General features: G+C 35.9%; 1 protein-coding gene across 1 annotated transcript in view; it reads right to left on the minus strand.

Annotated features, from left to right (window-relative positions):
* The window catches only part of DENND4A (DENN domain containing 4A), a 126,970-nt gene that overhangs the window by 81,587 nt on the left and 17,696 nt on the right, over nucleotides 1-27,687 (minus strand). Inside the window, exons 2-3 of the mRNA XM_080808513.1 lie at nucleotides 10,440-10,523; nucleotides 2,745-3,077 (exon numbers count right to left, since the gene is read on the minus strand). Of these exons, the coding sequence (XP_080664639.1) occupies nucleotides 2,745-3,055 (311 nt within the window). The 5' untranslated portion in view covers nucleotides 3,056-3,077; nucleotides 10,440-10,523. The remainder of the gene's footprint in view (nucleotides 1-2,744; nucleotides 3,078-10,439; nucleotides 10,524-27,687) is intronic.

The following is a 27,687-nucleotide window of genomic DNA, read 5'->3' on the forward strand; positions in this document are numbered from 1 at the left end:
CTGAAGGGGCACCTGCACTCCATGTTTATAGCAGCAATGTCCACAATAGCCAAAATATGGAAAGAGCCCAGATGTACACTGACAGCTGAATGGATAAAGAAGATGTGACACACACACACACAAACACATACACAATGGAATATTACTCAGCCATTGAAAAAAAAGAAATCTTACCATTTGCAATGAGGTGGATAGAACTAGAGGGTATTATGTAAGAAAAATAAGTAAATCAGAGAACAATTATCATATGATTACACTCATGTAGAATTAAAGAAACAAAACAAAGCATCACAGGGGAAGGGAGGGAAAAATTTAAAAAGATGAAATCAGGGAGGGAGACAAACCATAAGACACTCTGAACTATAGCTATGAAACAAACAGAGCTGCTGGAGGAGAGGTGGGTGGGAGAATGGGGTATGGGGTAATTGGGTGATGGACATTAAGGAGGACATTGGATTTAATGAGCACTGGGTGTGACCAGCAATTGATGAATCACTAACCTCTACTTCTGAATCTAACAATATACTATATGTTAATTAATTGAATTTAAATTATAAAAAAAATCTGATAGGCAATAAAAAAAATTGATGAGCTGATCCTAAAATTCATACAGAAATTCAAGGACCAGACAGAATAGCCAATCTTAAAAAAGAAGAAAGTTTGAAGACTCACACTTCCAATGTAAAAACTTACTACAGAGCTATAGCAATCAAAACTGTGTAGTACTGGCACAAAGATAAGACATGTAGACAAATAAAATAGAATTGAGAGTCCAGAAATAAAACCATACATCCATGGCCTATTAATTTTTGAAAATGGGAAAAGAATATTCTCAACAGTTGATGCTGAGACAACTGGATATCAATAAGCAAAATAGTGATGTTGGACCCCTTCCTCAACCATATACAAAAATGAACTCAAAACAGATCCAAGACCTAAATATAAAGGCTGAATCTATAAAACTCTTAGACAAAAACCTAGGTGTAAATCCTCATGACCTTGGATTAGTAAAAGTCTTCTTAGATATGATGCCAAAACACAAGCAACAAAAGAAAAAATAGATCAGACTTCATCAAAGTTAAAAACTTTTTAGCTTTGAAGGATGCCATAAAGAAAGCAAAAAGAGGGCGCCTGGGTGGCTCAGTGGGTTAAAGCCTCTGCCTGCAGCTCAGGTCATGATCCCAGAGTCCTGGGATCGAGTCCTGCATCGGGCTCTCTGCTCCGCGGGGAGCCTGCTTCCTCCTCTCTAGCTCTGCCTGCCTCTCTGCCTACTTGCGATCTCTGTCTGTCAAATAAATAAATAAAATCTTAAAAAAAAAAAAGAAAGCAAAAAGACATTTGTAAATCGTATATCTAAAAAGGGACTTGCATCTAGAATATGTAAAGAACTATTAAAGTTCAATAATAAAAAGACAAGCCAATTAAAAAATGGGTAAAGGATTCTGAATAGACATTTCTCAAAAGATTTTCAGGTGGCCAAAAAGTACATGAAAAGATGTTCGACATCATTAACCATCAAGTGAATGCAAAAAGACCAAAATGAGATACCACTAGGGAAGCTATAATCAAAATGACAATACAAAATGTTGGCTAGGATATAGAGAAATTGGAACCTTCATACACTGCCAGCGGGAATACAAAGTAGTGTGGCTACTTTGGAAGACAGTCAGGCAGTTCCTTAAAAGATTAAACACAGAGTTATCATAACACCCAGCAATTGCACTCCTAAATATATATGTAAGAGAAATGAAAACATATATCCATACAAAAATTTATACATGATTATTTCCAGCAGCATTACTTATAATGGCCAAAAAGTGGAGACAACCTCTATGTCCACCAAACTGATGAATAGATAAATAAATTGTGAAGATAAATAAATAAATAAAGGTGCATCCATAAAATGGAATATTATTCAGCCATGTAAAGGAATAAAGTACTGACACATACTACAACATGAATAGACCTGGAAAACATAATGCTGAGGGAAAAAAGCCAGGCACAAGAAGTATTCTTTTTTTGCTCTAGAGTATGATTCTATTTATGTAAAATGTTCAGAATAGGCAAATTCATAGAGACAGAAAGTAGAGTAAGCACTGCCTAGAGCTGAGGGAATTAGGAAGAACTGGACAGCAACTAAAATGAGTATGAGGTTTCTTTCCAGCATAATAAAAATGTTCTAAAATTTATTGTGGTGATGGCTATACAACTCTACAAAGACACTAAAAACCACAGAATTGTACACTTTAAATAGGTGAACTACATGGTATGCAAAATCTATCTCAATAAAGTTGGTATAGAAAAAAGGAGCCCTAAGTTTAATATAGTATCTGAAGTAAAGCACTAATTTACCCAAAGATCTTTGTTTGATGCATATAGCCTTAAGCATTTATCTACAATGATCATATGACTGATGCTCAAAAGTCATCCTTTTCTAGCACTTTTAAAATTATTAAAATTCTTGTGGTCAGGACAATACCCTAGTTTTCTGGTACTTTGCTGTAGAAGTTTTCAAAGTCTCTCCCTTTAATAAAAAGAAGCTCTGACAAGAAGAAAGTGCTGGAAACAAAGGGATAATCAAATGGTATAAGGAACACAGAAAGAGAACCCAAGATTCTAAATATGTGTCTATTTTACTAAAGCTGCTATGTATTTATTAATAAACAAATTGAACAGTGAACTTCAAAATCTAGAAGGCATATTATTTTGATCAATAGCAACAATTAAAAGAAAAAACAACTTACCCTAGATCTGTAAGTGGAGGCTTATCTCTTCCTCTTCTGTAGCAAAGGTAAATCTGTGGCCCCACAAGACTTCCATTATTGAGATCAGCTGACAATCCAGTTGGGGTAACATCAATACATATATAATCCCGTGGCACTTCCTCCCCAAGAGATTTAATAATCACTGAAACATCTGTGATAGGTTCTTTTGGTTTAGCTACTTTATGACAGGCATCATTGAACTGAATTTCTTCTTCAAGAGGCTTTGAAACATCAGTTAATCCTGCTACAACAAAGTAGTCAGCAACACGAGGCCCCTTATCTTCAATCATCTTCCATTACAGAAGGTTACATCTAAAAGGAAAGTGAAAGACTTAGTAGTCTCCTCTAATAAGTCAAATAAATAGAAGTGCTTTGCGCATAAATAAGAATGAAAAACCACAGAAAGAATAGTACTTCTCTGATAAACAGCACTACTATGCATTTCATTTCAATATGTAAAAAGTATGTTTCTTTAAAAAATGGGAATATATTTAGCATCATTTTCTGAATATGAAAGTAATGCATGAATTTCCATTTTTTACAACATGGAAGCCTGGATTACCTAAGTAGATGACAAAAACAACAAAACACATCCTTGTAAATGCACAGACTAACCTGTACAAATGAAATCCTCAGGGCCCCAAAACACCGAGGAAACCGAAGACCAAAGTACAGTATAAACTGATAATGGGTTGGGGAAATTTGCTGATCTCTTCAGTACTCAAGGGGTTTGTGTTTTAAAAGGCATTACAGGGACAGGAGACAAGGCTTTAGGACCACGTAAGGTAGGGAATTAGAACTGAGACATCTGTATAAAACCAAGAGCCTCAAAGGCCTATATCCCTAGTTAAAGAGTGGATTTTAAAAATCCATCCACTGGTACAGGGAGATAATAGATTGTCTCAATCTGGGCCCAGCTTTGCGGGGAGTGGGGGCTGGTAAAAAGTCTCCTCTGTGAATGTTTAACAACAGGCCTACACAGACTTGGATATGATGTTTGACCATAAGCCATCTGCATAGTCCCAAGAAGCTCCAAACAGATATTAACAATAACTGTTCCCAGGCTAGTGATACCCTGGGGGGAGCAAATACAGAACAGTTCTAGAAGGGAACACCCTCAACCCAGGTTCTCCACAGATAAAGCCTAGCTGAAGATGACCTCCTACTCCAAAACTACAAAAACATCCAAAGAAAAACCCACCATGAGTGAGTCTCAGCAGATACAACAGAGGAACTTTGAATAACAAAAGTGGGGCAGAGATTAGAACAGTAATGCATGCTTATAATAAATTCAAAGAAAAAATACATAAAGTAGAATCCCATTATGTATTTGCAAACACTTGCATAGCAAAATTTCCTTCAGGTGTCATTTGTTTGTTTAACGAGGAGAATACACCTTCTACAGTACGGTCATTCCTTATATAACAGTTACAGGAAAAAAGTTTAATATCAAACAGATATTTTCCAACATGTGTCATGCTAAATTTAGTTCCAATAAATGCAAAAAAGGACAAATAAACTATACACACACACACACACACTATATGCCTCTTTCGTATATTTATAATAAAATATATAAAAATATGAAAGCATCGGGGTGCCTGGATGGCTCAGCGGGTTAAGGCCTCTGCCTTCAGCTCAGGTCGTGATCCCAGGGTCCTGGGATCGAGTCCCACATCAGGCTCTCTGCTCAGCAGCGAGCCTGCTTCCCTTCCTCTCTCTCTGCCTGCCTCTCTGCCTACCTGTGATCTCAGTCTGTCAAATTAAATAAAATCTTTAAAAAAAATATGAAAGCATCAGCAGTCCTTTGATAAAGGTACCTTTAACTTTGCTTACCAGCCCAGGATTTCCCAAGTCTATTTGAACAATGAACCCTATTTTCCCACTTAAAAACTAGAAAAAAACCTCAAAAGATGCTTTAGAAAATGCTAGTTCAAAGTAAATGAACTTTGTAGACTATAAAGTAACTGAGGGCAAACAAATTTTTATGGAGTATACTTGTTTGTAATATAACTGTCACCATTTTCATCATAATCCCAAAACTTATCGAATTTTCTTTATTGCTAATGTAATAAATTTTCTAACATAATGAGGTTTCAGAATTCATGCCACATTTTGCAGAATCTGTATCCATTGCTTAAATATACTCTAAATATTCCCACTGTTTGCTTAGAAAACACACCTAAAGAAGGATCAATGTTTCCACTTCTTTTATTTATGTATATGACTCCAATTAGCAACTCCCTTACATATAAGATTTCTGCACAAAATAAAGGGCTTAAACTTTTCAGAAATGGCTCCTATCCTGACAGTAAAGAGAAAGTAATAAGCTGTCTCCTGAGAAGACTGTTAAACAGTCGTCACTCTCAGCTGACTACATGTAACAGGTGTTTCACAAAAAAACAAGTAGTTTTAACCTGATGATCATCTATCCATTTCCAAAATGTAGGAGGACAAAAGAACCTTTTTTATTTAAAAATTTTTAAATTTTGTTTTGTTTTGTTTAAAAGCACCTTTTTAAAAAGTATTTTTGTATTTAACCTTTTTCTTCATTTCATTACATAGTCTTTGAAAATATATCTTAATGGCTCCATAGTATTTTATTTTATGGACATAACATTATTGATCTATTTCTTTATCATTGATTTTACTTCTACTAACTTTGTTAATATTTTTAAATGCCATGATGAATAATCTTGAACATAAACCTATGGCTACAACTCCTATTATTTCTTCAGAAAATATTTATTAAAGTAGAATTGGCAGGCATTAACCAAGCCTCTATATGTGTTTATTTGCTTTTAAGTGTGCATGAATTTGAAGCTATAAGCTCTTGATTGATAAAAATCTTAAAAATACCTTGGTAAAACACTGTCATTATAATAAAGACATTTAAATATTCTCATTTTTCTAGACTCTAACTTCATGTTATTTAAGCTTATTTATTTTTTAAGTAATAATTACACCTAGCGTGGGGCTTGAACTCACAACTCCCAGATCAAGAGTTGCATACTCTTCCAACTGAGCCAGCCAAGTGCCCCTCTAACTTCGTGTTATTTAAACTATAGCATATTGTCACTATTGCATACTATGTAGTTTTACATATTGCTATGCAGAAAGAAGGGAGAGAATGAGAACAGTATTATCACGAAAACATATATGTATTTTATACATTCTTTTGAAAGCTACTATCTTAGCCATTGGAAATAAACAGCTATTATACTAATAAGCAGATATTTGGGAGAAATTTGTATGTGAAATTCATTTTGTTACATCTTCCTGATTGACAAATTTTAATGACTTGATCTCATTCACAACTGACTACAGTATGTAACTACTAAAGGAGAACAAATTACTGTTCTTCATCAATACATATAAGAAAATAATCAATTTTAAAGCGGTGATAAAATCTTCTTACAGTTTATTGACAAGAAAATAAATTACATATCACTTCAGTTTTCTTGCCTTGATGTTGTTTTCCATTTATTCATTTGAGGGCAGAGAGTGGTTAGGAAGGTAAACAAGATGTCTTAAGGCACTGCTGACCAAGTATGTAATGCCAAGAACACAGCTGGCAACGTTCCAGGTGACTTCTTATAAGATCTAAATGCCCTTTAATCCATTCAGAAAATACTAAAAATGCACCTCTACTTTTTATTTTAATTCAACTGTTTTTAAAATAAGTTTGAGTTTTAGAAGAACATCTTTAGATATTAGATATTAAATATCACAATATCTAAATATTATGGATATTAGATATTTAGATAATATTTACATATTAGAATAATATCTTTAGGGGAAAGATATTGTTAAAAATTACAAGGCAAAGAAAATACTGAAAATCTTTTATATAGAAATGAACAACAGTATTTTCTAACAATTCCATTTAGCCAAGAGACTTACACTGGGGTATGAAAATTATAATCCTCGTGAAAAATATTACATATACATTAAGATAAAATGCCTTGCATTGGCAAGAACTACCAACAATTCCTTGGAAAGAGCATTTGAGGAAAGCATTCCTCATCACACACAAAACTTGGACTTTTACATGAGAGCAAAAACCCCTAAAGAGTTAGGAAGCACATAGGTCAATTTCTTTTCTTCTCTTTCTTTTTTTTTTTTTTTTGGATGTAGGTTTCTTTGAATTCATTTAAACTGGGGGCTACACAAAACAAGCAATCGATCCAACAGTTCTGTAAATAATCACAGTAATATAAAACTCCGACACAAGTTTATACAAGCTGGTGTTAACGATAATACTACATCATTAACCACTGTTTTTTAATTCTTCTTTGTTCAACATGATGTAGATAACTTAAGGAGTTACCTTATAAAATATTGATAGGCATCTTCTTAAAATTTCAGATACCTGCTTAGCTACTATTTCACTTCAAAGTACATCTATTTTCTTTGAGAATAGAAAAACAAGAAGGACGTGCTCTGTAGTTCTAAAAGGTTTATGAGAACAAAATTAATAAATCATTATAAGAAAGCTCTTACCCATTCACAAATTAATGGAGAATGGTTTGTTTTTCTTCCTTTCAATATCTACCCAATCAATTCAGATTCTTTTGTATTGCTACTATCACTCCAATAGGTCAAAGTCCTTAAGTATTTGCTACCTAGGCTGACTCTAAGGATAAGAAAAGAGTGGAAAGGTAACATTTTAAAGATAAATGAAAAACAAAAAATCTGAGCATAGGGGTTTTGCAAAAATCTTTCAAAGAGAGAATGACAAACGGTCAAAAACTCAAGACCTATATGTAAAAATCACCGATAACACAATGGACTGGTTCAAATATCCCTCACTCCAGTTCACTTAAATAAATAGGCTAGAAGAAATTTTCTTTCTTTCTTTAAGAGTGCCATATTACTTTATTTTTAAAAATTTTTTAAATTATTGTTATTAACACATAATGCATTATATGCCCTAGGAGTACAGGTCTGTGAATCATCAGGCTTACACATTTCACAGCACTCACCATAGCACATACCCTCCCAATGTCCATAACCCAACCACCCTCTCCCTACCTCCCACCCTCCAGCAACCCTCAGTTTGTTTTGTGAGATTAAGAGTCTCTTATGGTTTGTCTCCCTCTCAATCCCATCTTGTTTCATTTTTTCCTTCCCTACCCCCCCCAAGCCCCCGCCCTGCCTCTCAAATTCCTCATATCAGAAATTTTTAAAAAAGTAATCCCACAGTTAAGAATGTAATCTAGGGACGCCTGGGTGGCTCAGTTGGTTAAGTGGCTGCCTTCGGCTCAGGTCATGATCCCAGAGTCCTGGGATCGAGTCCCACATTGGGCTCCTTGCTCAGCAGGGAGCCTGCTTCTCCCTCTGCCTCTGCCTGCCTCTCTGTCTGCCTGTGCTCACTCTCTCTGACAAATAAATAAATAAAATTTAATCTCTATATTAAAAAAAAAAGAATGTAATCTAGCCATCCTTTCTTACATTACTAAAACTAAACCAGAGACTCTCATTTCCATCTTTTCTAAACTTCATCTCTAATTTTTCTTCCAACCAAGGTAACCTATCCTGCCCTACAAATTTAGTTTTGTTTTCTTCCTCTTTTTTTTTTTTTAAGATTTTATTTATTTATTTGACAGAGATTACAAGTAGACAGAGAGGCAGGCAGAGAGAGGAAGGGAAGCAGGCTCCCTGCTGAGCAGAGAGCCTGATGTGGGGCTCGATCCCAGGACCCTGGGATCATGACCTGAGCTGAAGGCAGAGGCTTTAAACCACTGAGCCACCCAGGCGCCCCTGTTTTCTTCCTCTTTAACAAAACAATATTTCCTTTTTCTGGTCAATACATAATCATCATATTTGTTTTAAAACTTGAGTTTATTTGGATTTTCATTTAAACTTTATGAATTGTACAAAATAACAGAAAGGAAAAGAAATTCAACTATTCTATTCTCAATAATAAATCGGCTTTCTATTTTTTTTTTTAAGGATTTTATTTATTTATTTGACAGACAGATCACAAGCAGGCAGAGAGGCAGGCAGAGAGAGAAGGGAGGAAGCAGGCTCCCTGCTGAGCAGACAGCCCGATGCGGGGCTCGATTCCAGGACACTGGGATCATGACCCGAGCTGAAGGCAGCGGCTTTAACCCACTGAGCCACCCAGGCGCCCCAATTGGCTTTCTATTTAACAATGTTTCCTAGTCTTCTTTGAGAGAAGAAAACATCCTACTAGTCCTCATGAACAATATAAGATAGAATATACACATTTGTATATTTCTTTAGTAAGCATTTTCCTAAACTGCTATAATCTTCATAATTACACTAAGCGGCTACATAATATTCCATCAAATAGAACTATACACTATAACCACTACCCCATTTTTCCACTCCCAGCTAGTACCCTAAGTATGGTAGGTAGGTGCTTAAAATAATATTTGTTAAATGAATTAATAGTTCATTTTATAACCCTCAAGCGTAAGATCTTTTTTCTGTGATTCAGAATCAATTTTCTGAACCTCAATTACCTGTCTCAACTTAACTACCTGTCTGTAGTTATTGAATGTAGAGCAGCCAGAGATAACCTAGATGCTTTGAGTCTAGTAACCAATAACCAAAACCATCACAGCCTTAGGCAAAATTAGAAATTTATTGAGTGATTCATTCATTCAATGCATTTTTCATAAATACTTATTAAGATCTGACACTATTCTAGGAGCTGCTGATAGAAAATATTGATGAAAGCCACAGTCTCTGCCTTCAAGGAGGTTTCCTGTCCAGTTCTACTTTCCCACATCTCTGTCCATACTTTTATTCCACCTCAAGCCCTCTCTTCTCCTATCTCCCTTCCAGGTTCCAAGTACTGGCCTTCAGCCTGCCTAGTTTCCCTACCATTGTCCCCACAAAAGCCCCATGCATAGATGTGACCCCCACTTTATTGTCCCTTTCTCCCATCTCCTTGAAAATTGGCACTCCTTCAGGATCAGCACTGTATGGAAATCTTGAAAGAAATCTTATTTGTATATCATACTTAACAGTAGGGTGACATCCTTTTAAAAATGTTCAACCCACCCAAAGCAAACATATTTTTTAAAAAAACAAGCTTAATTAACCCAAATTAATGGACTATGTGAGGCAAATTTCATGAGCAGGAGTGGGGGTGGGTGGGGAGGGTGGGAGCTTACTTGTCTCCTAGTCTAATTTGGAGCCACCTCCTCTCCCAATATCTATTTCCAAGCAAAAATCAATACAAAAAACTCAAAACTATGTAATTTGAGAGCTCCCTTTTGGATGATTACTAACCTTTGATTTATTATAAAAAGAAAAAAAGTAAAGCTGGGAATAACAGACATTTCCAGGGGAAAGATTTTATTACTAATCCTAGTCTAATCCCTCATTATATAGCCAAAGAAACTAAAATTCAGAAGGTGGCTCACTTAAGGATGTAGCTAGTTAGTGGCAGACAAGGCAAGTCCTTTAATCCAGTATTCTTTACACTTGAGGATGTTACCTCTCCTCATGGTCAATAATAGTGACCCAGGGCACATCATAAGACATCTTTCAGTAAGATATATTGTGTTACTTGTTACTCATAATCATTATGTGGTAAGTATATGCCAAATTCTGTCCAGAGATTGGTAAAATAACTTTTCAGTATTTAATACAGAAAACAACTAATAGAAACAAATCAAAATGAAAAAAACTACTTACACATCACTGAAGGTCTTTCTTTGAAAATGATGCCAGATCTCAGTTTGTGAATTCTGAAAGCCTCAGAGTTTGAGAAAAACTGTACTGGAAAGAATAAAAATTGAACTTAAATTAATTCCAATGAAATATTTCCCACTAAAATGCCTGTGGATACTTAAGTTCTATTAACAATTTTCAAAGAAAATGATTGCATATATTTTTTTCCACATGCTTAAGACCCAGTAAGTCATTTTCAAACACCAGCTCTTCCTTAAACACCTTTCAGTTAAGAAGAGCTATACACTTCAGGAAAAAAAAGCAAATAATAGGGAGAATGATAGAGAGAAAATAAAATAATAAATAATGGCACAAAAGGAGAAATGTGTACAGGAGAAAGGAGTATGAAAAAAATGCCTATTTCTGGGGCATGATGTATAGTATTTTCCCTTTATTACAGATTTTGTGTTTTTTAATTTAAATTTTAGGTAGTTAACATACACTACAATATTGGTTTCCGGAGTAGAATTTAGTGATTCATCACTTACAATACACAGTGCTCGTCATAACAAGTGCCCTCCCTAATACCCATCACTCATCCAGCCCATCCCCCACCCATGTCCCTTCATCAAACCTCAGTTTGTTCTCTAGCATTAAGAGTCTTTTATGGCTTGTTTCCCTCTGTCTTGTCTTTTCCCCTTTACCATATGTTCATCTATCTTCTTTCTTAAATTGCACATATACGTGAGATCATATGGTGCTTGTTTTTCTCTGACTTATATCACTTAGCATAATATACTCTACCTCCATCCATTTCATTGGAAATGACAAGATTTCCTTCATTTTGATGACTAAGTAATATTCCACTGTATACATATACCACATCTTCTTTATCCATTTTCAGTTGATGGACATTTGGGCTCTTTCCACAATTTGGCTACTGTTGATAATGTTGCTATAAACATCACAGTGCAAGTATCCCTTTGAAACTGTAGTTTTATATTCTTTGGGTAAATACCTAGTAGTGCAATTACTAAAGCATAGGGTAGTTCTATTTTTAACATTTAGAGGAACCTCCATACTGTTTTCCAGAGTGGCTGTACCAGTTTGCATTCCCACCAACAGTGCAAGGAGGTTCTCCTTTCTCTGTATTCTCGACAACACTTTTTGTTTCTTGTGTTATTAATTTTAGCCATCCTAACAGGTGTCAGATGATATCTCAGTGTGGTTTTGATTTGTATTTCCCTGATGATAAGTGATATTGAGCATCTTTTTGCGTGTCTGTTAGCGATCTGGATGTTTTCTTTGGAAAAGGGTCTACTGATGTCTTCTGCCCATTTCTTAACTGGATTATTTGTTTTTTGGGTGTTGAGTTTGAGAAGTTCTTTATAGATTTTGGGTACTAAACCCTTTATCAGATATGTCACTTGCAAATAACTTTTCTCATTCCACAGGATGCCTTTTAGTTTTGTTGATTTTTTCCTTTGCCCTGCAGACGGTTTTTATCTTGATTAAGTCCCAATGGTTCATTTTTGCTTTTGTTACCCTTGCCTGTGGTGATGTGTCTAGTAAGAAACTGCTATGGCTGAGGTCAAAGAGGTTTCTCCCTGTGTTTTCCACTGGGTTATTACAGATTTTAAAATACCATTTAAATAGCATCAGTTTTATCAACTCCTTAACAAGACACAGTTGGGATATCATCAGGGAATGCAGGTCTTCTGACCAAGATAATAAGCAATTTGTATTATGGAATTCAATATGCCATCACCACATTTTCTTAAAATTGAGTATTTTAGTAGGTTGTAGTTATTAGTAATTTTAAACAACAAATGAAGAGACAATGCCACTGCTTAAGTCTTGAGTATAGTCAATCCAACTGTATTGCATCAACTTATTTTATGTTATCTTTATAATGTTGAACACATACACACACACATCTGCACACGAGTTTCATTTAGGGTCAAAGCTTTTGCAGGAAAACAAATTGAAACACAGTAGTCACAAGCACATCAAGAGGAAGAAACCACAGCTCTAACCAACATGGAGTATCTACTAATAAGAGGGAAGTAACAGCAAAAGACATTGGATTTACCTAAGCCAATGATACTTGATATGAATGTTTTTGTGGGAAGTAGAAGAGAAAGGGGGAAAGGACCAAAGCTGTTTGAGTCAAAATTTGATAAAATGTCTTAGAATGGAATGAAGGATAAAAAGAATGAATAAGAAATAATATAAGAACAACCTTATTATGTTTTGAACTGCAAAAAATGGTCAGGATAGATATATGTGTTTCAAAAACTAAGACATCACTCCACTTCAGACTCACTGAAAAAATTCAGTCAGTAAATACGGAGTGGCATATATATTTTTTGAGTATTTCTAAAATCTTGTTGCTAGAAGACAGGAAAGAGACAGTGGGACTTATGGGATATCAAATGAACTACCATTCGCATTATAGGACTCTCAGAAGAAGAAAGAGAAAAAGAGGCAGAAATCTTGTTTGAATAAATAATGGCAGAAAACTTCCCTAACTTGGGGCAGGAAAAAAACACTCAGATTCAGGAAACCTAATCAGTTCCAGATAAGAGAAACCCAAAAAAGCCCACATCAAAACACACTGTAATTAAAATGTCAAAAGTTAGGGCACCTGGGTGGCTCAGTTGGTTGTGACTGCCTTCAGCTCAGGTCATGATCCTGGAGTTCCAGGATCAAGTCCTGCATTGGGCTCCCTGCTCATCCGGGGATCTGCTTCTCCCTTTGACCTTCCCCCTCTCATGCTCACTCTCTTTCATTCTCTCTCTCATATAAATAAATAAATGGACTTAAAAAAATAAAATGTCAAAAGTTAAAGCTAAAGACAACATATTAAAAGCAAGAGGAAAACAACTTGTTATGTACAAAGGAATCCCCCATAAGACTATCAGTGGATTTCTCAGCACCAACTTTTCAGGCCAGAAGGCAGTGGCATGATATTCAAAGTGCTGAAAGAAAAATACTTACAACCAAGGATACTCTACCCAGAAAATTATCATTCAGAATTGAAGGACAGATAGTTTTCCAGACAAGAAAAAGCTAAAGGAGTTTATCATCACTAAACTGGCCTTATAAGAAAAGTTAAGGGAACTTCTTTCATTAGTAACAAAAACACATATGAAAGAAAAAGTCTCACTGGAAAATTAAATATAAAGCAAAGGTAGTAGATCATACACTTATAAAGCTAATATGAAGGTTAAAAGACAAAAGTAGTAAAAATAATTATGGTTAAGATATTAATTAAAGGATACACAAAAATGTGATATCAAAACATAGAATATATAGAAGGAGAGTACAAATATTAAGCTTTAGAACAGGACCAAACTTAAGTTGTTACTGACTTAAAACAGACTGCTAGAGGTACAGGCTGTTATATGTAAGCCTCATGGTAACCACAAAGCAAAAACCTATAGTAAATACACAAAAGATAAGGAGAAAGGAATATAACCATTCCACTACAGAAAGTCCTCAAAGGCACCGGGTGGCTCAGTCAGTTAAGCATCCGACTCTTGATTTTGGCTCAGGTCATGATCTCGGGATCATGAGCTCGACACTGTGTCAGGCTCCTAACTCAGTGGGGAGTCTGCCTGAGACTCTCTCCTCCCTCTGTCCCTTTCTCCCCCCCACCTCCCATCAGGCACTGTGTCTCTCTTTCTCTCTCTAAAATAAATAAATAAGTCATTTTAAAAAGTCATCAAACCACAAAGGAAGAGAGCAAAGAAGGAAAAGAGAGAAACTATAAAAGCAGAAGGTAAGACAAAATGTCAGTAAGCACATACCTATCAATAATTGCTTTAAATGTAAATGGACTAAATTCCAACACAGAGTAGCTGAATGGATTAAACAAAGACACATCTATATGCTGCCCATAAGAACACACTTTAGATGTAAAGGCACACACAAACTTATAGTGAGGGTATGGGAACTTCTGGTGGCTTAGTCAGCTGAGTGTCTGACTCTTGGTTTCAGCTCAGGTTGTGAACTCAGGGTCCTGAGATCAAGCCCTGAGCATGGAGCCTGCTTGTTCCTCTCCCTCTGCTCCTCCTTTCCCACCCCCACTCTCTCTGGAATAAAGAAAATCTTTAAAAAAAGAGAGAGAGAGAAAGAAAAGAAAGTAAATGGATGGAAAAAGAAAGTGAAGAGATGGAAAAAAGATATTCCATGAATATGGAAACCAAAAGAAAGCCGGAATAGCTATACTTGTATTAGACAAAACAGACTTCAAAACAAAGGCGATAATGAGAGACAAAGAAGGGTGTTACATAATGATAAAGAGGATATGACATTTTTCAAAAGATTTTATTTGAGAGAGAGAGAGAGTGAGTATGAGTGGGGTGAGGGGTAGAGGAACAAGTAGACTCCTTGCTGAGTGCAGAGCCTGGTGCACGGCATGATCCCCAGGACCTGAGCCAAAATCAAGAGTCAGATGCTTAACCAACTGAGCCACCAAGGTGCCCCCAAAGATGTAACATTTGTAAATATCTATGCACCCAACACAGGAGCACCTAAATTATTTAATAGAAGCACCTATTGTTTAATAATATTAAGGGAAAATTTAACAGATCTAAAAAGAAAAACAGACAGTAATACAATGATAGTAGGGAACCCTAATACCTCTCCCAGGCAAAAAAATCAACAGGAAAAATCAGACTTAAATGACACATTAGATCAGAGGGACTTAACAGATGTTTACAGAATTTCCATCCAAAAGCAACAAGAATACACACTCTTTTTTTTTAAAATAAAGATTTTATTATTTTTTATTATTTGACACAGAGAGAGCGCAAGAGAGCACAAGCAGGGTGAAAGGAAGAGAAAGGGAGAAGCATGCTTCCCGCTGAGCAGGGAGCCAGACATGGGGCTCAGTCCTGGGACCCCTGGATCATGACCTGAGCTAAAGGCAGATGCTTAACGGACTGAGCCACCCAGGTGCCCCAGAATACTCAATTCTCAAGTTCACATCCAACATTTTCCAAGACAGATCATAGGCTAGGCCACAAAATAAGTACTAATACATTTAAGAGGATTAAAATCATATCAAGTATCTTTTCCAATGGTATGAAACCAGAAATTAATTAGGAAAACTAGAAAATTCTGTTTGGTTTAGTATTTTAGATTCTACATATAAGTGAATTCATATTTGTTTTTTCTGACTTCTTTAACTTAGATGCCCTCAAGGTCCATCCATGTTGTTACAAATGGGAAGATTTTATTCTTTTTATGGGTGAGTTCCATTGTATCCATTCATCTATTGAGGGATGGTTAGGTTGCTTCTATATCTTGACTACTGTAAACAATGCTGTAATGAACACGTGGGTGGGTGCATATATCTTTTTGAATTGGTGGTTTTATTTTCTGTAGATAAACACTCAGAAGTGGAACTGCTAGAATGTATGGTAGTTCCATTTTTAATTTTGGGGGGAACCTCCACATTGTTTCCCACAGTGGCTGTGTCAATTTACATTCCCACCAGCAGTGCATGAGGGTTCCCTTTTCTCCACATCATTGCCAACACATATTATTTATTGTCATTTGATAACAGCACGTCTAACAGGTGTGAGGCAATCTCATTGTGTTTTTTATTTGCGCTTTCCTAATGATTTAGTGATGTTGAGCATCTCCTCATATACCTGTTGGCCATTTGTGTGTCTTCTTTGGAAAGAAATGTCTATTCAAATCCTCAGCCCATTTTTTAAATTGGATCACTTGGGTTTTTGTTATTGAGTTCTACAAATCCTTTATGTATTTTGGATATTAACCCCTTGTCAGATATACAAGTCACAAATATTTTCTCCTATTCAGTAGGTTGCCTTTTCATTTTGTTAATAGTTTCCTTTGATCTGCATAGCTTTTTAGTTTGATGTAGTCCCAACTTGTTTGTTTTTGCTGTTGTTAGCTTCAATTCTGGTGTCAAATTCCAAAAAATCATCACCAAGACCAATGTCTAGGAGGTTACTAAGTTTTCTTCAAGAAGTTTTATGGTTTCAGGTCTTACACATGAGTCTTTAATCTGTTTTGGGTTAATTTTTGTGTGTGGTGAAAGACAGTAATCCAGTTTCATTCTTTTACGTGTGGCTGTCCAGCTTGCTCATCACTGTTTATTGAAGAGACTGTCCATTCCCACTGTATATTCTTATCTCCCTTGCCATCGATTAATTAGCTATGTAAACATAGGTTTATTTCTAGGCTTTCTATTCTGTTCCATTAATCTATGGGTCTGTTTTTATGGCAGTATCATACTATTTTGATTACCCTAGCTTTGTAATATAGTTTGAAATCAGGAAGTGTGATTCCTCCAGCTTTGTTCTTCTTTCTCAAGATTGCTTTGGCTACTCAGAGTCTTTTGTGGTTCCACATAAAGTTTAGGATTGTTCTATTTCTAAGAAAAATGCCATTGGAACTTTGATAGAGATTGTATGGAATCTGAGATTGGTTTGGGTACTATGGACATTTTAACATTAAATCTTTCAATCCATGGAATATCTTTCCATTTATTTGTGTCTTCTTTCATCAATTTCTTTCACCAATGCCTTAACAGTTTTTAGGGTACAGGTCTTTCACCTCCTTGGTTAAATTTATTCCTAGGTATTTTATTATTTTCAATGTAACTGTAAATGGATTTTCTTAATTTCTCTGGTAGTTTGTTACTAGTGTATGGAAATACAAAAGATTTTATATACTGATTTTGTATCCAGCAGTTTTACAGAATTCGTGCCCAGTATGGTATGTCAATGTACTTCCTGCAACTACATGTGTTACATTATCTTTCAGCAGACTCCCATAAATTGCTATTATTTTTAGTCAAACCTTTTAGTTTCAGATAATAAGACATTCTCATTCAGTTGAAAGACATAATAAAGATCTGGCACACCTACCCAGTTTCTCCCAATGACAACATCTTACAAAACTATAATACAATATCACAGTTGGAAGACTGCATTGAATTCACCTATCTTGTTTTGATTTTCCCAATTCAACTTGTATTCATGTATGTGTGTGCTTGTGGATATATTTAGTTCTATGCATTTTTATCACATGTGCAGCTTCATGTATTCATCACCAACGTCAAGATACAGAACAATTCTATCACAAGGATTCCTCAGTTGACTTTTTTTTTCTTTTTTAAAGATTTTATTTATCTATTTGACAGAACGGAGATCCCAGAGAAGCAGGCAGAGAGAGAAGGAAGCAGGCTCCCCGCTGAGCAGAGAGCCTGGCGTGGGGCTCGATCCCAGGACCCTGGGATCACAACCTGAGCCGAAGGCAGAGGCTTCAACCCACTGAGCCACCCAGGCGCCCCCTCAGTTGACCTTTTATAAATATGTCCAGTTCCTTCCTGCTCCCCTCAGCCACTGTCCCTAAATCCTTACAGAGTGGTTATGTTTTTACCAGAGAATGCCTATAGACTGAGAAAGGAAAAAAATGTCTCCAAAAGCAATACCCCCATACAAAGTAGGTGCAGAAACAAACCAAAGAAAAAAGTGTAAATATATATGGTGTGAAAAGACTTGTCGGTCACATTTACTTAGCCATCTGGAAAATTATATTTGAACATAATTATACAAACATATAAATGCACAGACATATGAACACACAAAAAAAGTATAAGAAGGACAGAGTGCTCATCTACTAAAGTACAACAAAGACTAAACTCCTTAGTTCTAAATTTTTCTATCATGGATAAATTCTAGACTAGAATCAAGTGAACAGTGTAAAACAGTGCTACACAAAAACTACAACAGGAATTCCTAGATGTTTAAGAACATAAAAAGGAATCATTTACTGTGTTCAGGGGCAACCCTGCCCCTTATTTCAGAAAGTAGGTTGGAACTAAAATAGCTGGTCTTCCCTTGGGAATATGGATCTAGTCTGGGAAGAACAGGAACAGACTGGAAATTATTGAGTGTTAACATACAGATACCTCTTTTCTCTCCAGACAGACTATAAACAATTCAAAGGCGGGAACCCTGTCCTTTATTTCTTTTGATTCCCTCATATAAATTATAGCAGTTACACATGATAGGTTTGTAAATACTTATTATTAGATGTATATATGTATGTATACACACACACACACACACACACACACACACACACACACACACCCGCATCTTATAATACTTATTATTAGATGAATAAGGTCAACACAGAAGGGGGAAAAAAGCGAAAGTTAAGACACCACAGAATCACAGGATTTTGGAGCCAGGAAAGGTCATTGGAGATTTAGTTTCAATTCTTCTCTTTATAATTGAAGAAACTGAAACATACAATTTAAACAGCTTGCCCAAGACCAAATACATCAGTTTATGACTCACCTCTCATGGCTTTTAATTTGGAGTTCTACTACACCATAGTTCAAGAATGGAAGAGAAGAAAGCAATTCCTTGGGGAGACCTAAGTGTTAACTAGTGAACATGGGCTCTGATGGACAAAAATGTTAATAGTTAAGTGGGAGAGATTAAACTGGTTGATGAGTATGAGGCAATTAGCAGGTAAGAAAAAGAATAGATGACCAAAAATAAGAGAAAAGAGTGAAATAGAAAAGGAAGAAAGATGAACAGAGATATGGCAAGAAAAGGAGTAAAAACGATGAGGGGGGGAAAGGCATAAAAGGAATTAAAGTTTAAAAGTGCAGAAATGGAGGGAGAAAAGTAGGAAATGGTTAAAAGGGATAAGGAAGGAAGCTTGGCTGGCTCAGTCAGTGGAGCACAACATTTGGTTTCACGGTTGTGAGTTCAAGTCCCACAATGGATGTAGAGATTACTTAAAAATAAAACCTTAAAAAAGAAGGTGGTGGCGGGGGGTGGGTGAGGAAATGGTATCTGGAGAATTTTCAATGCTATTTACATTCTTTAAACATAAGGTACCTATGAGATTTGCCACTCTTCCAGTGAAATTAGATTCCATACAAATTAATGATAACAACAAGTATCAACTACCGATTCTGTAATGAAAATCTGTTCATATTCAGCCCTGCATATGAAATGCAAATATACAGCACATACCAGTCTAGAATGAAAGGGAAGTCTGGTTTTAAATTTTGTCTCTTGCACCATCTTTTTTTTACTTAATTTCCCATATGCATACCACTCCTACATCTCAAAGTTCTTACTTCCTCTTTAAATCATCATAAGCATTTGTTAGCTAGTATCTGAAATGAATTGTTGCTTCCACTGGAATCTTCCCAAAAGTTTCTCTCAAGCACACAATATCTGGTTTTTCTTCTCTATTTCTCAGGCATATGTAAGCTATTTGAAATAGTACTCACATTGATTAAATAAAAACTTAAAAAAAGAAATAGTACTCACTGGGGTGATTAAAAATACATCTACATGAAATAAGCAATCTAAAATTCAGCTATATAATATATTAAAAAATGAGATACCCTGATTTAAAATACCACTGTTCTTGAAAAGCAGACAGACAAGATTTATAGTTCTGTCATTTGATTAATGTAGAACATTTTGATTTTTTAAAAGATTTATTTATTTGAGAAAGAGAGAGAGTGTGCGTGTGCACTAGCAGTGGGAGAGGCAGAAGGAGAGGGAGAGAGAGAATTTTCAAGCAGACTTCCTGGTGAGCTTGAGCCTAACTTAGGACTTGATTCCAGAACCCTGCGATAAACTGACTGGGCCACCCAAGCACCCCAAACACTCTTATTTCATCTTACCACCTATTTAAATATACTTTAAAAGCCTTTTTAAAAATCCTTTTTCACTTTTACCTACAAACTATAATAAGTAATACATTTTTTGATAAGAAGCACCTGAAAAGAACTTTTGAGAATACCTGAAAACAACTTTGAGAATTCTGTTGTTCTTCCAGTTAATAATGATGAATATAATTTTTTAAAAGATTTTATTTATTTACCTGACAGAGAGAGAGATCACAAGTAGGCAGAGAGGCAGGCAGAGAGAGAGGGGGAAGCAGGCTTCCTGTTGAGCAGAGAGCCTGATGCGGGGCTCAATCCCAGGACTCTGAGATCATGACCTGAGCCAAAGGCAGAAGTTTAACCCACTGAGCCATGCAGGTGCCCCATGACTAATATAAATTTTTAATTTGTAGGACTTACTAGATGATCAGTGACTATAAACAAACAATTCATATATGAGGAAACCCAAATACTAAAATGCTTGGAAGAATTGCTGGTCTTGCAAATAATTAAGGAAATTAAACTTTGAGGTACTCTATTATATCCAATAAATTAACAAACATGAATTAAGAACAGTAAGTCCAATGCTGATAGAGCTGTAAGAAAAATAAACACAATTAAAAATTATTAATGGCATTGTGAATTAGAATACTTTTTCTGAAAAGTAATCCAGCAAGTACTTAAATTGTACGCTTATCAACTAATTCAATTCTGGTGAAATCATCTCAAGAAAATATAAAAAAATTAATCTGTTGGTCTAGATTTACAATTGTATGTCTTTAAAGACTTTTGGAATTTCTTAAATTTTTATTATTTATTTATTTATTTAATAGAGAGCAAGGAGGGGAGGGGCAGAGGGAGAAAGAAAAATCTCAGGACAGCTCTGTGCCAAGTGCAGAGCCCAACGCAGGGCTCAATATCATGATCCCAAGACCTGAGCTGAAATTGAGAGTCAGATGCTTAACTGACTAAGCCACTCAGGTTTTCCAAAACTCATAAAATTTTTTAAAAAGACCTTAAAGGTCTTTTGGTTCAATCTCAACATTTTGTTGATGAGGAAATTAAAATGTAGAAAGGCAAATCTGATTTGCCCAAAACAGCACAGTTCATCAGTAGCAGAATAGGGCCTGAAATTCCTTATCCCATATGTCTTACTACAACAGATGACAATGTGGGGATTAGGGGTATTAGCCATCAGTGTAGTCAAAAATATGCATATAACTTTTGACCCTACTTGCCTACTATTGACCAGAAGCCTTACGGATAACAGTTGATTAACACATACTTTGGATGTTACATGTATTGCATACTGTATTCTTACAATAAGGTAAGCTAAAGAAAAGAAAATATTATTAAGAAAATCATAAGGGAAAATACATTTACAATACTGTACTTTAAAAATCTACATATAAGTAGACCCACACAGTTCAAACGTGGTGTTATCCAAGGGTCAACCGTATATATACTACATAAACTATTCCACAGAAGCCTGAAACAATGACCCATAATTGACAAGCGTAAGCAAATCAGCTTGATTAGATGATGTACTGTTCTTTCTAAACATCCCAATGGCCAGAACCAGTCCTAGACAAAGTATATCTTCTATTCTTTAAAATCCCTTAACAAATTTTCAGCAATTAAACCAACCTCCAGGATCTTCCCTTTCTTCGTATTCTCAAGAAAACGTGTCAGCCCCATTAACCACCGCTCACTTTCAAATTCATATCAACAGCCATGACTTGTCATTGAGACCCAAAATGCCTACTTGATAACTCTACCTGTATATCTAATAGCCAAAACCAAACTATTTCTTTGGTAAAGCTGCACTAACTTTATAAACACACTTCTCTCGTACATGCATACACTTATACTCTACAAATTCACCAGGAAGGGGATAAATTTGAACATGGGATTTTTACCTATACACATTATCAGTCAAAGGAGTTGATATTCTCAAGCGAATATGAGCTCCAGGAAAAAAACAAAAACAAAAATGAAAAACATTACAGGAGGGGCGCCTGGGTGGCTCTGTGGGTTAAGTCTCTCCCTTGGGCTCAGGTCATGGTCTCAGGGTCCTGGGATCAAGCCCCCACATCGGGCTCTCTGCTCAGCAGGGAGCATGCTTCCCCCTCTCCTTCTGCCTGCCTCTCTGCCTACTTGTGATCTCTGTTTGTCAAATAAATAAATAAAATCTTTCAAACAAAACACAGCAAATATTGTAAGAGTACAAGGGAGGGGTGAAGGGAAAAAGGCCAAAACCAGAACAACCTATCCCAGAGGAAACAGAATTTATGGTCCAGACCAAACACATTTCTTAGATAAGCATAACACACATCCTCAGGAAACTAAAGTAGGACATTAGGAAAATAATAAGGAATAATAAAGAACCAACTAGAGATACTGGGTGTTTAAAAAACGCAACAACTGAAAAATTTAAAGACAGGTTAAATAACAAAATAAATGCTGTCAAAAATAAAATCACTAAGATGATGATCAGGATGAGATATTAGGAAGGTATAAATAAATAGAAAATATATATTACAGAAGTTTAAAAATATACAGGCTTAACAGAATGAGAAGACAACCCACAGACTGGGAGAAATACTTGCAAAAGATGTATCTGATACAGGACTCTTATCCAAAATATATAAAGAACACTTAAAACTCAACAATAAAACAAACTACCTGATTAAAAAATGGGCAAAAGACCTGCAGAACAGATGCTCACCAAAGAAGATATATAGAAGACAAGTAAGCATATAAAAAGATGTTCCACATAATATATCACTAGAGAAATGCGAAGTAAAATAACAATGAGATATCACCACACCCCTATTAGAATAGCCAAAATCCAGGACACTGGGAACACCTAATGATGGCAAGAATGTGGGGCAACAGGAACTCTCATTTATTGCTGGTAAGGAATGCAAATGGCACATACAGTCACTCTGGAAGACAGTCTGGCAGTTCCTTATAAAACTAGGCATACTCTTACCACATAATCCAGCAATCACACTTCTAGGCATTTACACATATGAGCTGAAAACATGTCCATATAAAAAACTGCATGTGGATGTTCATAGTGTCTTTATTCATAATTGCCACAACTTGGAAAGAACTAAGGTATCCTTCAGTAGGTGAACGGATAAACTGCGATATATCCAGACAATGGAATATTACTCAGTTCTAAAAAGAAGTAAGCTATTAAGCCACAAAAGGACACATGCATATTACTGAGTGAAAAAAGTCAACCTGAAAAGACCACATACTGAATGACTCCAACTATAGGACATTCTGGAAAAGGAAAAAATTAGAAACTGTAAAAAGATAGGGGTTAGAGAGGTTAGAGAGGAGGGATAAATAGGCTAAGTACAGAGGATTTTTAGGGCAGTGAAACTATTCTGTATCTGTCATTATATTAATGTCATTATACATTTGTCAAAACCTACAGAATGTACAACACGAAGAGTGACCTGTAATGTAAACTATGGAATTTGGGTGATAATCATGTGTCAATGTAGGTTCACAAATTATAACAAATGTCCCACTCTGGTGTGGGATGATTATTGTGGGGGAGGCTGTGCCTGTGTTGGGATAGGAGTATATGGGAATTCTGTACTTTCTGTTCGATTTTGCTGTGAATCTAAAACTGCTCTAAAAAATAAGGGGCATTTGAAAAGAAAAAATTGAAGAATTAGTTCTGAACCCCCACCAAACACAGAGGCTAGAAAAATTAGAGTCAACATCTAAATAAAAGGACTTTCAGAGGTGAAAAAGAAAAACGGAGGTGAGGAAATACTTAGAATAATGATGAAAAATCAATAAGCTTTAAAAAACCGATAGATGAAAATGAATACAATATGAATCTAAGTAAAGGGTAACCACCAGAAGAATAAAAATAGAATACATAACTTTTTGTTGTTGTTGGTTGTTTGTTTGTTTTTTATTTGACAAGCAGAGATCACAAGTAGGCAGAGAGGCAGGCAGATAAAGAGAGAGGTAGAAGCAGTCTCCCTGCTGAGCAGAGAGCCCGATGCGGGGCTTGATCCCAGGACCCCAGGATCATGACCCGAGCCGAAGGCAGAGGCTTTAACCCACTGAGCCACCCAGGTGCCCCTAGAATACATAACTTTTAAACTGGCATCAAAAGTTTTATTTATCCTTAGAAAACAGGAAAAAGAAGAAAGGAAAACAAACTAGGGTAAACAGAAAAGATATAAAACCTAGTAGTATAAGGCAGAATTTAGCATACTAGAAAAACTCTTAGCTTCTTGGAGGTAACATGGCAGTGTTCTGACTGATCCTTGAACAAACAGAGGCATGTTCCAGTCTCTGGAGCTTTTCTACTTGCTGCTCTCTGTGCCTGGACTAGCCTTCCCCGATGCCAGCCAAGTCAGCCCTTCCTCAGGCCCTCCCTTCTTGGTCACCATCTCAGTGAGGCTTTCCATGGCCACCCTATTTAAAAGGTCAACAGTCTTGCACATCCAGCACTTCATATTCTTTTCCCTTGTTCTGATTTTCTCACCTTATTACTTTTCACTACCTAACATAGTACATTTTATACTTACTCATTTTATTATCTCTTTCTTTGCCTCTCCACAAGATTTTAAGTTCAATGGGGGTAGGAATTTTTCTGTTTTAGTCACTGCTATATAACCAGTCTCTAATATAATGCCTAGAGAATAGTGTGTGGTCAATATTTGCTGAATGAATGAACAAGTTGAGGTGCCCAAAAGTAAAGAAATCATTTTAAAATGTGGCAGATACCATGATCTGAATGCCATGCAGAAGTTAGAACCAATTACATGAATGTACACAGCAATACTGATAAATTTTTAAAATTTACTGAATGAAAATAAGAGGAAACAGAAAAGAATATATAACAAGGTATCATTTATATATATTAAAAACATGTTTTCAAAACAGCACTATAGTTTTCAAAGATACATTCAGGATCATATGCTAAATGTACTAAAGTGGGTATCTATAAGGGGAAAAGGGAATGAGAGTGAAAAATGGAGTATAAAGAAAGATGAAATTAAAGCAGGGCTCCTGCTTTAGCACAGGCCAGTGATGAAAGAGTACCATGAAATGAGAAAGATTAAATCAATTCTCTATACCTAAGGTGCTCTCACCCCACTTCCTCTCAAATCAAGATATTTGATCACTGGTTTCAACAAAACTCGAATCATCGTGACCTTGAGAAGACCCATTTCAGTAGAGTGTTATTAGTAAGAACGAAAGCCCAACTGGAATGAGCGGAGGAGACAACAGGGGGAGGAGGTGAGGAAATATCCATAACCCTCTTGTAGGCATTTTGATGTGAAGGGGAGTTGGAAAATGGAGTGGCAACTGACAGAAGACGTGTAATCAACAGAGGCCTTCAAAAAAAATGAATGAAATTAATTAACAGAGGTTATGCCAATGGCAATCATCCACAGAGAAAGAAAATGAGGATGAAGGAGAAAAAGAGGATGACTATAGAAGCAAAAGCCTGGAGAAAGTGTGAGAGGATGGGATGTAAAACACAGAGGGTCTGATCACAGAGACAAGGGTTCATTCACATCACTGTAAAAACAAGCTTTCCATCCTAATGTATTTAACAATACTTTTTCTGAATATTCAGGCTTTGGTGAGGTAGTTTCTTAACATTTTTAAAGTCATGAGCCCCTCTGAGAATCTGATTAGTGCTAAGGATCTTCTCTCCCTTAAAATACACCAACATATACATATTCAGATAAAACTAAACATACAACTTTATTTTTTTTAATTAAAGATTTTATTTATTTATTTGAGAGAGAGAGAGAATGAGAGAGAGAGCATGAGAGGAGAGAGAGGTCAGCGGGAGAAACAGACTCCCCATGGAGCTGGGAGCCTGATGTGGGACTCGATCCCGGGACTCCAGGATCATGACCTAAGCCGAAGGCAGTTGCTTAACCAACTGAGCCACCCAGGTGCCCTACACACAACTTTAGGGGGTTCACTGAGCCATGCTCTCCAAAGTAGTCCATATACAAGTCTGGTTTTTTTGTCTTTGTTTTTACTTTTTAATTAAAGTATAACATACGTATTGGAACAGTACAACTCCATGAATTTTCAGTGTGAACATACCACCTATTATAAATATCTCTCAGGTCAAGAAATAGAACATTACCAGTAACAGGAAGCCCTCCGTCCCCTTCCAATCTTCCCAAAAAAGAACTACTATCTTGACTTTTAATGTGAGATGAGCTTTGTCTGTTTCTGCACTCTACGTAAACAGAACACATAAGGATTCATACAGAATGTATTCTTTGGTCTAGCTTTTCTCACTCTCCAATGTGTGTTTGAGACAGTCATACACATAACAGTAGTTTGTTTTCATTTCTGTATAGTTTTTCATTTTGAGAATATATCACAATTTTATTTATCCACTCTATTATTAATAGACTCTTGGCTTGTTTCCAATATTAGGCTATTATAAATAATTACAAAGTCATACAGAGTTTTCTACATTCCTAAGGCACAAGTGCAGGCATCAAAAAACACCTATGAATAAAATTTCTAGGATGTAGGGTATGAATATATTCGACTTTGGTACATAATGCCAAACAGTGTTACAAAATGACTGTAAGAAGACCTTTTATTTGATGGGTAAGATGACTTTGAAATAAAAACTTTTTTTCACAAGCAGAAACATTCCTCTCACTGAGCTCTCTGAAACATTAGTCTGCTGTTGTTTTTGCTTTAATTAAGTCATTGCTGAACACAACTGTACAAAGACTATAAAAACAGGAGTTAAGTGCTCTGGAATCAGTTTGGCCAAGTTTAAATCCCAGCTGTATCCAATGTTAGATGATGGGATAAACAAACAAATACATGCTTCAGGTATTGCAAAAAAGGGGGAACAAAAAGACACCTTAAATTTAACTCAAATAACTGTATTTAATAATAATTTAATTATAATATTTATAAATATAAATTAATTATAAAGTAATGATTTAACAATGCAGTTTCATTTTAAAAAACAGAACTTTGCTGATTTTGCTTATCTTTTCCTTATTTTATGGCTTGGAATTAATTTTCCTGTGAATTAGGTTAAGTGGTACAATAATCACTTCAATGCTTGATGACGTAAATATTTAGAGATGGGAAATTATGGCTCCAATTCTCTCATTCATTCATCTAATAAATATTTATCAAATGTTTATTGAAAAAGACATGTGTCAGTTTTACTCTTGACAGGCTAGCATCTGAACTTCCTGTGCTTGCAGAATCTGCTACTATGTATGTCTTAAAAGGATGCTGGGGCCTAAAATCAACCACAGAAGCCAAAGAGGCCACAGAGTTACTTTCCTATTTAGGGACCAGGCATATCGACTAGTCAATTAGATGCTTTCATGCAGAATTTTAATCTAGATCTAACATTGCTATGACAGATAAAAATTCATTTTTAGGGCAGTAGCATAAAGCACACATTGGCGGTGTTCTGGCAATGGCATCCAGTGTCCTGCGGGGTAGCTGATGGTGTCTTAAACAGGAAAAGGGTAATTCTATAGCATCACTATGACTATGGTCTAGCCCTGAGGTTGGCTGGTTTCCTATTTG

The sequence above is a fragment of the Martes martes genome (genome assembly GCF_963455335.1).
Source record: "Martes martes genome assembly, chromosome: 7".
Classification (NCBI taxonomy): Eukaryota; Metazoa; Chordata; class Mammalia; order Carnivora; family Mustelidae; genus Martes; species Martes martes.